This window comes from Phoenix dactylifera, unplaced genomic scaffold (genome assembly GCF_009389715.1).
Source record: "Phoenix dactylifera cultivar Barhee BC4 unplaced genomic scaffold, palm_55x_up_171113_PBpolish2nd_filt_p 000841F, whole genome shotgun sequence".
Taxonomy (NCBI): domain Eukaryota; kingdom Viridiplantae; phylum Streptophyta; class Magnoliopsida; order Arecales; family Arecaceae; genus Phoenix; species Phoenix dactylifera.
The window spans coordinates 58,740-72,645 of NW_024068206.1; the positions used below are offsets into that span (position 1 = coordinate 58,740).

The following is a 13,906-nucleotide window of genomic DNA, read 5'->3' on the forward strand; positions in this document are numbered from 1 at the left end:
AGTTATCCAGTTGTTTTCATACTTAAGGGTTTACTTTCGTTTAAGTTCTCATTTTATTTTATGAAGCATCAAGCGTTTGCATGGTCCTATCAATTGTTGAACCAATGAAATATAGTTTTTTGTCGGTAAAGGTGTCATGAATTCTTCCTGTAGAGTTTAATGGCTATGTTCCTTATTGCTTTATTTACATCAGATATCTCTTAAAGACTCATCAAGGATGTCTGCATTAAAGTAGTTTTACTTATCTGTATAACATTAGCTTGTTATTCCCTTAGCTAAGATATAATAGATTCACATTAAAGGTCTGCGCATTGAGTGTTTGTTTATTAAAAGGCATAAGCATTATTCCTATTTTTTCTGCACTTATTCAAACTTTTCTCTCTTATGTTGCAGTATGAACAGCAATAATTGTACAATTTATTTCTGTTATCCACTTGTTTCCTTTAATTATTTGATTGACCCAAATGTTGCTTGAATGTTTCCAACTTTGGTTTTACTGTTACTTGGCATGAAGCTACGAACTTGTCAAGTGTCAATTCTTTTTCCTTACTGTGTGCAACATGTATTGAAAAATTCTTGATCTGCACCTAAAAGAGAGTGCTCTCTTTGAAAAAAAAAATAAAGAAAAATGCTCTCTAACCTTTCTGATATTGCAGATATGTACTCTTTTGGCTCGTCGTATTGGGTGCAAAATTTTCATTTACCTATTTTCTCCAGGAAAGTGGCATTTGCAAACTACTGATGGTCCATTTATTTACATGTTTGTGTTTCTGACATGTATTGTGCCATGCAGATCAAGCCGTTGGTTTCACCAACAAAGGTTATCGTGAACTTTACGGGCTTACAATATTCGTGGCATGATTTGGTATCTAGACGTAAGTATATTTAGTTAACCATTGCTACTTTGCTTAGGTTCTTGATGTTGGCAGTGATGGTATCTGTGTCACTTCGATTGTCTTCATTTTTTTTTTTGGCTGAGAAAAGCTTAACTGTGCAATGTTACACAACCTACCATGCACCTGTGCTTAAGTGATACCAATGAATTTGCTAGTATCTGATTAGAAGCTTCCAATAAAAATATGCTTTCAAGGCAAAAGACATATATTAGCTCGTTAAGAATTCAAAAGATCAAATGGCTCCATGTATCTCAGATATAAAGTTGAAATTAATTTCAAAATTGACTCAAGTGCAATTTCTCATGCAAAACCAGATAAGAGTTTGTTAATTTGCTATAAGATTTGGGACAACTTAATAATTGGTACCACATACATGGTCAATTTTAGATTAGATAAACTTTGGAAATAACAAATAAGATTAGGACCTCAAATCCACATGAATTTTTGACATTGAACATGAGTTTACAAAGAAAATTTTAAATCTCGTGGATGAGTTACATGCAGCACAATAAACTTTGGAAAAGACCTTGTGGTTTAGAATTCCAATCAATATTTAGGGCATGTTTGGACATTTATGTAGGAATGTCCTGCAAGAATTGAGCCTGTTGGCCGCCTAACCACGCCTTCTATATTGCTTAACCATTTGTTTAAGTGCTATAGAACTGTAATATCGTTTTGGTAACCAAACCAATAAAATGCTTTCAATTGTCTAACTATTTGTGCTATTATAAAATCTTCAAAATTTATAACTTTTAAATTTTGATATTTTATCTAAATAATATAATAAATAAGCAATTGTTATTATTGAAATATGATAATATATTATATTATTAATATATTCTAGTAATATTAGTATAATATAATAATATTATATAGTTATTGTAATATATTATTATCATATATTAATATTATAAAATATTATTATAATGATATAATAGTTATAATAATATAATATTATATTATAATATATTAAAATAAAAGATAGAGTCGGCTATATTCAAGTGGATCTCTTAGATCTGATTATGTCTATATTAGATGATGGGATCTTACATTGATGATCCAAGCTATTAGATGCGATCAGCTATATCACACCCTCGACCTGAAATCATAAGTCAGATACATGGCAAACGTTGCATACTTATAGGGTGTCAATCCTCAAGCATGCAATATGATGGCAATTGGGCGTGCGAGCCAAACCAGGGGCGTGCGTAAAGCAAGGTATGCTAAACCGACCGGAACAGAACCGGTTCCGACAGGCACCGGTCTGGTACGGCATATAAAATCGGTTCCGACCCCGTCTGGGTTGGAACCGATCGAGGAAGAAGAAAGAAGAGGAAGAAGAACAAGAAAGAAGAGGAAGAAAGAGGAAGAAGAGGAAGAAGAGAGAGGAGGAGAAGAAGAAGAAAAGGAAGAAGAGAAAGAGGAGAGAGAGGAGACTTACTGGTATCGGGCCTCGTCGAGGCGATCCTCGTTGGAGCTTGCTCGTGGGAGAAGACCGGAGGAGAGAGGATCCTCGTCGGGGCTTGCTCGCGAGAGGAGCGGAGGAGAGAGAAGAGTAGGGGAGAGAGAAGAAGAAACGAGAAGGCTCAGGAAGAAGTAAATCCCGCGCGGGAAACGCGTCCGCAAGGAAAATGGCCGGGAAAATGCGTTGCGGGTTCCGATTTTAATTGAAAAAATAAGGAAAACAAGGGAAATACGCGTTTCGCACATGCGGGGCTGCGCGCTAGGCCGCGTGACCGCACGCGTTGGGCCGCGCGACCGCACGCGTTGGGCCGTGCGCTAGCGCTCCCCCGCGCTGTCCCTGAATCGGGTCGATACAATTCGGTTCGGTTCAGTACGATACTGATACCGTACCGGTACTGGTGCCCACTGGTACATCGGTACGGTCGGTATGACGGACCTTGCCGTGAAACCACATTAAATCTAGTTTTTTTTGTCCTGTATCTAGAAGAGTCCTTGATTATTTTGCTTAGTTTCCTTGTCCTTTTGTTTAAAAATTCAGGTGCGCGTGAAGCTCATTCAAAGCGTGCGGGAAGCCCACTAGAGTCATGAGAGTCCTATTTTACTTTGTTTGTTTGACTCATTCAAAGATTGAGTGTTAGTGAGTCCTTGTATAAAGGAGTTTGATTTATCTCAAACTCCTAATCTACAGCGGATAAGAGCTGGTTGTTTGTGTTTGTTTCCAACCTCCTACACTATAAAAGAAGGGATGATGAATAAATCGGCAGAATAGAGATTTTTAGAGAGAAAAAAGTTTAGAATTGAATCATTTTTCTGAAGTGCGGCGCTTCTTTTTCTTGGTGAGATGCTAAGTTAAATAGAGAGGTTGAGTGAAGGTGGGACTTCTTCACCCACTCTCATGCCAAGTTATTTGAGAGTTTGAGTGATGGTGGGACTCCTTCACCCATTCTTACGCCATCTTATTTGAGAGTCTTAGTGAAGATAGGACTCCTTCCATCTCCACGCCATCCTAACTATTTTCATTCTCACGCCACATATTAGAGAGTTTGAGTGCCATTAGGTCTCTTCTTCTTCTAACCACGCCTCATCTAGTTTAGTCAAACCACATCAAGTCTAATTGCAACTCATTCAACCCATCTACACTCGGCCACACCCAATCTACACTCGGCCACACCCAATCTAGCCACATCCTCACCCAAATTAACAGCGCTCTCCGCTCGTCCCTACCCAAGCAATCTGCCCCAAAGAGTGAAAAAAAAGAGAGTTGTCATCGTCTTCTCCACCATTATCCTCCTAATTCCCGACCCCTGCATCAATTTTGGTATTAGAGCGGTGGTGTCGTGGGAGCTGCTGTCATTATGAGTACGAGGAGTGGCCGTAATTACAACAATGGTTGTCCATCACCACATCAACGAGATGAGTTGCTGACTTGAGTCAGAGGATGGATGCTGTTTGGGAGCATGTTTTCCGGCAGGATGGATGCTGTTTGGGAGCATGTTTTCCCAGAGCCGGAAAACATGGAAGATGAACCTGGTAGTCCTGACAATTCAAAAAAATTAGGAGGTAAAACTTGAAGTATCCAACTTGCCAGTATGTGTTGCTCGTAGGGTCCTGTTCGGCCATAAGCAAGGCGAAGACATGGAAGAGGACTGGCTGCGCACAAACATCTTCCATACCCGGGTTTAATACCAAAACAAAGCGTGGAATCTCATCATTGATATTGGGAGTTGGATGAACATAGTTTTCCTCGAGTTGGTGGATAAGATGAAGCTGAAACCGGAGCCCCATCCCAAGCCATACCGGGTGAATTGGATTGATGATACCTCTATTCATGTGAAGCAAAGGTGCCTAGTCCATTTTTCGTTGGGCAAGGACTTCCGGGAGACCATGTGGTGCGATATTCTACCCATGAAGGTATGCCACATCCTGATAGGAAGACCATGGCTGTTTGATCGACGGGTAAAGTATGATGGGTATTCCAATTGCTACTCTTATGCATGGCAAAAAAATAGTTTTGAAGCCGCTGCAGATTGCTGATTTCAAACCAGAAAATCCAACACTCCAAAGGGCGCTATCCATGAGGCGGTTTGAGGAGGTAAGCCATGAAGTTGGGGTTATGTTCGCATTGGTTGCTAGGGAAGTTGATTCTGAAAATACAGAGGAGATACCATCAGATTTTAGGGCTATTCTGGAGGATTTTTCTGATGTCAATCATGAAAAATTGCCATAGAAACTTTTGCTAGTGCGTGACATCCAGCATGCAATTGATCTCGTCGCAGGATCTAGTCTACCCAATCTACTGCATATCGGTTGAATCCCAAGGAGCATGAGGAGCTATGCCGGCAAGTACAAGAGTTATTGGACAAGGGTTTCATCAAGCAGAGCCTCAGCCCCTGCGCAGTCCTAGCATTGCTTACCCCCAAAATGGATGGTACTAGGCATATGTGCATCGACAGTAGGGCTATTAACAAAATTACTGTTAAGTGTCGCTTCCCTATTCCTAGTGTAGATGATATGTTCGATTTGCTGCATGATTGTTCAATTTTTTCGAAGTTAGATTTGCGAAGTAGATACCATCAGATTTGGATCAGACCTGGGGACGAATGGAAGACAACATTCATGACAAAAGATGGATCTACGAGTGGTTGGTCATGCCATTCGGGCTGACCAATGCGCCAAGCACATTCATGAGAGTCATGACTCAAATATTGAAGCCATTCGTAGGGGAGTTCATGGTGGTTTATTTTGATGATATTCTGATTTTTAGTAGATGCCGAGAGGAACACAAGGAGCATCTTCGACAAGTCCTACGAGTTCTATGTTCGTAGAAGTTCTACATTAATTTGAAGAAGTGTTCATTTGCTAATTCACGGGTTCCTTCTTGGGTTTTATTATTTCTAATCAAGGTGTTGAAGCGGATTCGAAGAAGATTCGAGCCATACGAGATTGGCCAATTGCTAGCAACATGCATGAAGCAAGGAGTTTCCACGGGTTAGCCACTTTTTATCGCAGATTCATCCGCAATTTCAGTTCAATTATGGCGCCATTCATGAGCTATATGAAGGCAGGGTTGTTTCAGTGGATAGTCGCGGCTACCAAGATGTTTCTTTGGCTTTCCAACTTTGAACAAGTCTTTGAAGTCTCTTGTAATGCTTCTCACGTTGGCATTGGAGGAGTTCTAAGTTAGGAAGGACATCTTGTGGCTTTCTTCAGCGAAAAGCTTAATGGGGCAAAGAAGAATTATTCAATCTATGATGTTGAGTTTTATGCTGTTGTCCAAACTCTTAAAAATTGGAAGCATTATCTACTTCATCGGAAATTTGTGCTATATATAGATCATAATTCTTTGAAGTACATAAACTTTCAAAAGAAGCTCAACGCACGGCATGCCAAATGGGTGGATGTATTGCAGCAATTTAACTTTGTCTTGAAGCATCGATCTGGCATGGAGAACTGAGTAACAGATGCATTAAGCCGGAAGTCTCATCTATTATCTGTTCTGAATGCAGAGGTTGCTGGTTTTGAGGAGCTGAAACTTTTATATTCCTCAGATCCTTATTTCAAACCGATATATTCGTATTTATCTGCAGGAGATAGGAAGCAACACTTGGCGTATTCTTTGCATGATGGCTTCTTATTTCGTGGCACAAGGCTTTGTATCCTAGAGACCTCTCTACGTGATCACGTCATCACGGAGATCCACGGTGGAGGCTTGGCTGGACATTTCAGTCGTGACAAGACTCTTGCTATGGTTGAAGACCGGTTCTTCTGGCCAATGATGCGGAAGGATGGGACTCGAATCATCAAGCTATGCCGCACATGTCAGCTAGCCAAGGGGACAAAGACCAACGCCGAACTCTACACACCCTTGCCATTTTCGAACTCTCCTTGGGAAGATCTTAGTATGGACTTCATACTAGGGCTATCGAAGTCGTTACATGGTCATGACTCAATCTTTGTTATTGTGGATTGGTTCTCAAAGATGGCACACTTTGTACCTTGCTGCAAAACTTATGATGCTGCTCGGGTGGTCTCCTTATTTATGAAAGAAGTGGTTCGTCTACATGGACCATCAAAGATGATAATTTCAGTTTGAGATGTCAAGTTTGTCAGTTATTTTTAGAAAACATTATGGCCGAAATTTGGTACTCGGTTGTCTTATTCAAGTGCCTATCATCCTCAAACTGATGGGCAAATGGAGGTCGTGAATCGAAGCCTAGGCAACTTACTTCGTTGTTTGGTTCGTGATCACATTACTTCATCAGATATTATTTTGCCTAATGCTGAATTTGCCTATAACAGTCCATTAACTGAACGATTGGGCTATCACCCTTTGAAGTTGTGTTGGGAATGAAGCCACGACAGCCAATTGACCTGGTTCCTTTACCCATCAATTTGCGAGTTAGTGAGAGTGGGGAAGACTTCTCGAAGCATATTCAGGAGTTACATGCTGAAGTTTATTGGCTACAAGTACTAATTTTTACAAGCAGCAGGCTGGTGAAAGGAGGCGTTTGATTGAATTCAAGGAAGGTGATCTTGTTCTAATGAGGCTAAGGGCTGAACGGTTCTCTCGCAAAAGCTATCAGAAGCTTCATCCGCGAAGGACATGACCATTCAAAATTCTGAAGTGTTTGGGATCAAAGGCATATGTGCTAGAATTACTCGAGGACCTTCAAGTCAGCCCTATTGTCAATGTAGAAGACTTGCAGCCATATGAAGGGCATCATTCTGAAAATGAAGACACACCGCCAGTGCCTGCACTCCCTCGACGATCTGCCCCAAAGACGAGATTGAAGATATTTTGGATGATCAGCTAGTTTCAACACGTCGTGGAGGATACTAGAAATTTTTAGTGAAGTGGAAGAATCGCCCTTTATCTGATTGTTCGTGGTTGAAGACAAAAGAGGTTCAATGCCTGAACCCTGATTTGTATGAGCTCTACCAGTCATGCAACTCGACGGAGTCGAGTTTTTTCTCATCCGGGGAAAATTGATGGCAATTGGGCGCGCGAGCCCAACCAGGGGCATGGGTGAAGCCACATTGAGTCTAGTTTTTTTTTTCTGCCGTGTAGCTAGAAGAGTCCTTGATTGTTTTGTTTAGTTGTTTGCTTGTCCTTTTATTTAAAAATTCAGGTGTGCATGAAGCTCATTTAAAGCATGCGTGAAGCCCACCAAAGTCATGAGAGTCCTTCTGTTTTACTTTGTTTGTTTGACTCATTCAAAGATCGAGTGTTAGCGAGTCCTTGTATAAAGGAGTTTGATTTATCTCAAACTCTTAATCTCTAGCGGATAAGAGCTGGTTGTTTGTGTTTGTTTCCAACCTCCTATACTATAAAAGGAGGGATGATGAATAAATCGGCAGAATAGAGATTTTTAGAGAGAAAAGTTTAGAATTGGATCATTTTTTTGAAGTGCGACGTTTTCTTCCCTTGGTGAGGCGCCAAGTTAAATAGAGAGGTTGAGTGAAGGTGGTACTCCTTCACCTGCTCTCACGCCAAGTTATTTAAGAGTTTGAGTGAAGGTGGGACTCCACCCATTCTCACGCCATCTTATTTGAGAGTCCTAGTGTAGGTAGGACTCCTTCCATTTCCACGCCATCCTTACTATTTCCATTCTCACGCCATCCTTACTATTTCCATTCTCACGCCACATATTAGAGAGTTTGAGTGCCATTAGGACTCTTCTTCTTATAACCACGCCTCATCTAGTTTAGTCAAGCCACATCGAGTCTAATTGCAACTCATTCAACCTATCTATGCCACCCCCAATCTACACTTGGCCACACCCAATCTAGCCACATCCTCACCCAAATGAACAACGCTCTCCGCTCATCCCTACCCAAGCATATCTGCCCCAAAGAGTGGAAAAAAGAGAGAGAAGTAGTCATCGTCTTCTCCACCATCATCCTCCTACTTTCTGTCCCTTGCATCACAATACATCCATCATGATATCATAATAGAATAAATAAGGCAGTGGAATATAATCAGAGCAATTAAAATTCTAAAAATAATGATTTAAAAAGTCCAAAACTAACAAGAAACTTTAAGAATTTTTGTTCACAATAATCTAACATTAAATGTTCACTGATATGTTAAATCAAAGAAAACAAATACTAATTCTTGGCTATGGCGAGAACTCCCACAATAGTTTGTTGGATCTGTAAAGAAGTTACCAAACAATGAGCTCAACAGCCTAGTAAGTAATGAATATCTTAGTTAGATAATTCAAGTAGTAAGTTAAATAAGTTTTACCAAGCATATATGCAAAATTGTTATACTTTAATAAGATGCAAGAAGAATGTATGGAATTTCTCAAGTATTCATTTTCGTATTCGAAAGAATGATTTAAAATATCATATTTCAACTCTAACGACCTATCAGATTACGACTACACTTTTACCCTGTGTCTGGGCTAGAGAACTACTCTTATACCTTGTGCAGTGGGCTAGAATACCATGCCAATACCCTGCAACGAGGGCCCGAATATTGCACTTGTATCTTATGAAATGGGCTAGAATCTATAAGTATGCTCTTATAAGCATAATATTTGGCAATAAAATAATATTCTCGATTTACAATTCTATTTTCCTTTTAAACACAGGTTCAACAAACTCATAAAATTCATGAATTGCATGTTAATTGATTTATAATTTATTTGAAGTAAATAAATGAAAAATATAGGAAAGGTGAACTTTACTTGCCTTGCGAGCTTACTTAGTAGACAAACCCACCTAATTTTGAAAATTTCCTTTAGAAACTAATATCAAGATTTGGCCATCATAAATTTTAAAATAAAACTCAAAGTCTTCGATACACCTAGGATCTAGACGAACATGATAATTACTGACAACAACATGATCCTTAGCTTGTATGGAAGTTGACCAACCATATGCAATATTAATTTAATTAATTATTTACTGATTTTCTAATTCTACATCTTGATGCCCCTACTACCTCTAACCCTAGATTTTCTTATGTTACCCTGACCCATACAATTATCAAAATTAACTAAATAAAATGGTTAGGATTTTACCTCGATTTAAGGATTAGAGTGTAAAACCCTTGTTGGTCTTCTCTTATCTGGATGATTGCACCCCTACATAGAATCAAGACGGACAACTTGAGGTGATCTATAGAGGCAAAGGCCAAAGATGCTTAATTGTTGGGTCCAAAGATGCTTGGCAAAGGCCGGGGTGGAGGTTGACACGATGGGCGGTTGCAAGATTGATTCAAATCCCTCTACTATGATCGATCGAGCAACACAGAAAAGAGGATAGAGAAAGGGGCCTCTACTGAGGTCCACGTAGAGGCCTAGGGAGAGAAAGAGAGAGAAAAAGAGAAATTGAGAGAGAAGAAAACAAAGAGGGGAAGGGGTCTTCATGAGGTTTAATCGAGGGTGGGAAAGAGGGAGAGAAAAAGGGTGGCGGAGTTTGGTGGTGGTGGGTCACAGTTAGAAGGCCCAAGGCTAGTGATAGTGGTGGTAGCGGGGGAACGAGAAAGAGAAGAAAGGAAAGCAGCTCGACTGAAAATTTAGGATCAAAGGGGGCTTGGCGTCGATTGAGTCTCGTCTTGCTCGTCGTTGACTGGGTCCCAATGCCTGGTCATGAAGGGTAGTGAAGGTGGGGCTCATCCAGTGATTGAAGGGGTTTTATGGTCATGAAAATAGGGGAGGTGGCTATCGTTAAATTAGAGATGGCAATCTATGTGATATTTGGCTATTTCACGATGAAATCAGGCTGATGGATGTTAAATGCATGGGAAGGAGAGAGGGTCTTAGTGTGGCTAATAGTGGCACCTCGGTTCGACGAGTTCTCGAGTAAGGCAGCACAAGCTAAGTGTTTTCTGAGAGTAGAGAAGAGAGAGGAAAGAGAGAGAGAGAGAGAGGACTGGTGGTGCACTAAAGGGGTGGAAGCGGGGATTCATTAGTGATGGGGGCTAGGGTTTCTTAGCCTCCGGCGGAGTCAAGGAGGAACCGGAGTCGGTCTCCTCTTTTGACTTGGATAATGCATGCCTTAGGGGAGCTAGGCCATCTTAGTAATAGACTGGCCAATGGGCCAGGCCTCACATACTACTTCTAAACTGCTTACATATAAAAAATTATTTGATTTGGAGACTTCTAGCCTTTGTATTGAGTGGTAAAAAATAGATTTATTGTTTCGTGTTATTCAAATTGTCTAATATTTTGATTATTTGATGCATAGGCTGGGGATTTTCAAATCACATGATTTTGCTGTGTAAATAGTTTAAAGGTAGTAGATACATCTAATGGGTTGAATGATTGATGTGGGACCCCATCATCAGATCTAGACTTGACTGAATCCTTGTAAAGATCCACTTTATTGTAGCCAAGTTTATCTCATTATAATGATATTGTTATTTTTGTTATAATATAATACTATGCAATGCCATACAAAATAATTATATTATATAAATTTTTTGATGTTATATTATATTATGTAATATCATATTATTATATGATTTTATATTATATAATTATATTATACGACATAATAATATTGTTTTATTGTATTATAATATTTCATTATAATAATATTATATGATACAATATTATAATAATATATTATTATATTACATTACCGTTATATTACATTGCATTACATTATGTTTTGTTATGTAATGTAGAATTAATATGGGCATTTTTCTCTTTTCAGAATTTTCATCTTATATTTCATTACGTTGCTCTAGTAGACTTTTTTTTAGCTTTTGGAGGGGGTAGAAAGTTGTTTCAAAATGTCTACCAAGCACCTCAAAGTCATCAAATCAATTTTTGGCCCTCCAATCTCAATATGAAAGAGGGCCTAATTATTGAGAAATGAAATACAAGCTTGAGATTGATTAGAAAACTTAAAAGCGTAAATTCAGGAAACACATAGAAGCTACTTATAGTTCTTGCAAAAGAAACCAGGAAGAATCTTGTCCGAATTTCCCTTGATTGTCGTTGTCGTCGTCGTTGTCATCGTCGTCGTCATCATCATCCTATTTTTCTAGGTAAGATTTCCTATTCCCTTTCTCCCTTGTGTTACCCTCCTATCCTTTGTTTGTTGGCAAGGTGAGACAATTCAGGTTTATGTCAAGCCTACTTCACTAGGTTGGTTCCTCCACCAGCTAAGTAGGCTGGTTGGTAAGATCAGTTGAAGTGAAGATTTAGATGGTTGTTGGGTTACATATGTTAAGTCTGGGTCTCTACATTTAGAATTTTGTAGACAAACAGGTGATGAGCAAACTTGTTTAGATGCAATGAAGTAAATGGCCTTTTCTTTCCTTTTAATTTTGTTTACTTAAGATATTACATGAAATAAGGAAGCACTCCCTTTTGAGTTCATGAACTCCAAATTCAACAGGCAAAAAAAAGAGAACTAATGTGGGTTGGCACCATGGAATGCGGAACCGAGCTGAACTGGTCGGTTCCGCCCATTCCGAGCCGTACTAGTGTTTCACCGGTATGGTTCCACCATTGAAAACAGCTCGCTGCCGGAGCCGAAGAAGGAAAAGAGGAAGAGAGCGAGCTGGGGAGGGAGAACGAGCGGCGGCAGAGAGCCCCGGGGGGGGGGGGAGGCCGCGGCCGCATCCCCTATTTCTTTCGCTGCCCGCCATGGCCCTCCGTCGGTGTCTGCCACTGCTTCTTCTCCCTCCCTCCCTCCCTCCCTCCCCAGCTCGCTCTCTCTTTCTCTTCTCCGGTTCTGGCGGTTTTCTATTAGTATGGGCCTGACATGGCCTGTACCGACTCGTTCCATTGGGGAACCGGTACGGTGCCCGGTACCAGTTTCTCTGACCGTGGTTGGCACGTAAAACTTTGATTATCAAATATTTGCTGCTCATGTCTGATGAGTTATTTGGGTACCATGTGAAGGTTGGCATGGATATGATGAACTTAATGCAATTCTTGAATTCAGCTTTTCCTTGACTAGGTTATCTGCATTGCGTGCTGCAATGGTTTTTTCAATTTAGATTGAAGCATCTATAAATTTTTTGCTGTTGCCTCTTTTTTCCTTTAGTTACAAAATCTCTATCTCATATATATCTTGTAAATGCGATCCTTTATGTTCTCAGTGTTCACTACATCGTTGAAGCATTACTTTTTAGTTGTTTATCATTTATGAAACTTGTGTGGGAGGTTATTCTTGTATAACATGATAGTGTTGTTACAAGATGGTGCTTTCATCTTTATGTTTTGAGACATTTATCTGATTTTAAAGTTATTTTGCTACCTACGTTGTGATCTGATTCCTTAATTACTTTTGAATATGCGGAATGGTATTGTTACAATTTGTGTTTTTATTGATTTAATTGATCTATTATGATGTATTCTTTAATTGGTTCTGTTGGCTGCAGATAACCATAATGCACTGACAGTTCTTAGTTTATGGGCACCAGTTGTTTCAGTGAGTCTTCCTCAACATCTCCCCCCAACTTTCTATTCCTTACATTGCAGATTATAATGTAAATCTATTTTGCAGATTTACCTTTTGGATATTTATGTGTTCTACACCATATTTTCGGCTGTCTATGGGTTCTTACTTGGGGCTCGAGATCGCTTGGGGGAGGTATATCTATTTAAATATGAAATTATACATATGATTATTTTAACTGGAAATTTCTGTCAAGCATTTTATTCTTTAAAACCTGATGACCTCTCAAGTTAGAAAGCAAATGGTTCATGAGCCCCAACTCTATCCATGCCATGTGAGAATTGCCTCTAACAGTTTCGCATGTAATGATACAGAAGTTCTGTAGCACTTCAACCTGATTTGAGCCCATGAGTTCCTCTAGACTTGAGGAGAGGTACATGTAGTGGTTCTGAGTTTAGCGATACCAAGTACCTTACTTCCTGTCCTTGTGTTTTGATCTCCTTTTCATGCGCATATCCAAGCACAAATTTGTTGTGATTCATTGTAATTATTCATTTGATTTGGTCTTGAAGTGTGAAATTATGCTTAAGAGAACATCCAACATGCATGCACATCCATTTTCATTAAGGTTAATCTCATGGTCCTGATACCTTACTTTTTTTTGAAAATAATTCCAATACACTGATGATCTGGTTAGCAGATCAATTTAGCGGGCATTATTTCTTGATGTGATTTTTTTTAAAGTTTTTGTCCTTCCTCTTAAACTGGACTGATCTCCGCTCAATTGCATTGTTTTTCCCAACCTGGTCTATTCTTCAGATTAGATCTGTGAAAGCTGTCCACCAACTTTTTGAGAAGTTTCCTGAAGCATTTATGGACAAACTTCATGTTGGTCTTCCCAAAAGGTATTAAATGTTTGAGGTTTCACTTTATCATTCTTTTATTTCTTCTAATTTTCTCTGAATGTTAGTCTGATTCTTTTCACAGGAGGCTGCTACGTTCCTCTGGTCAGGTAAAGAAAAAATTTGGAAGTCCGTGTTTTTTCAATCATCTAATTTTGGTTGTTGTTGTGTTTTTCATTGTAAGCCTTTAATAAAAACTTATATTTTGTATGCCAATTATCAGCTATAGATATGATCAAGTTTTTTGGTTAAAGTTATGATCTTCTGTCTGATTATGAG

At 39.4% G+C, this 13,906-nt stretch overlaps 1 protein-coding gene across 2 annotated transcripts in view; it reads left to right on the plus strand.

The window, feature by feature from the left end:
• LOC103710565 (callose synthase 9) overlaps positions 1-13,906 on the plus strand; it is a 101,431-nt gene that overhangs the window by 28,638 nt on the left and 58,887 nt on the right. For both annotated transcript variants that reach the window (XM_039120610.1, XM_039120611.1), the window contains exons 19-24: positions 657-717; positions 794-875; positions 12,709-12,758; positions 12,834-12,920; positions 13,545-13,630; positions 13,713-13,737. In XM_039120610.1, coding sequence (XP_038976538.1) covers positions 657-717; positions 794-875; positions 12,709-12,758; positions 12,834-12,920; positions 13,545-13,630; positions 13,713-13,737 — 391 coding nt within the window. The remainder of the gene's footprint in view (positions 1-656; positions 718-793; positions 876-12,708; positions 12,759-12,833; positions 12,921-13,544; positions 13,631-13,712; positions 13,738-13,906) is intronic.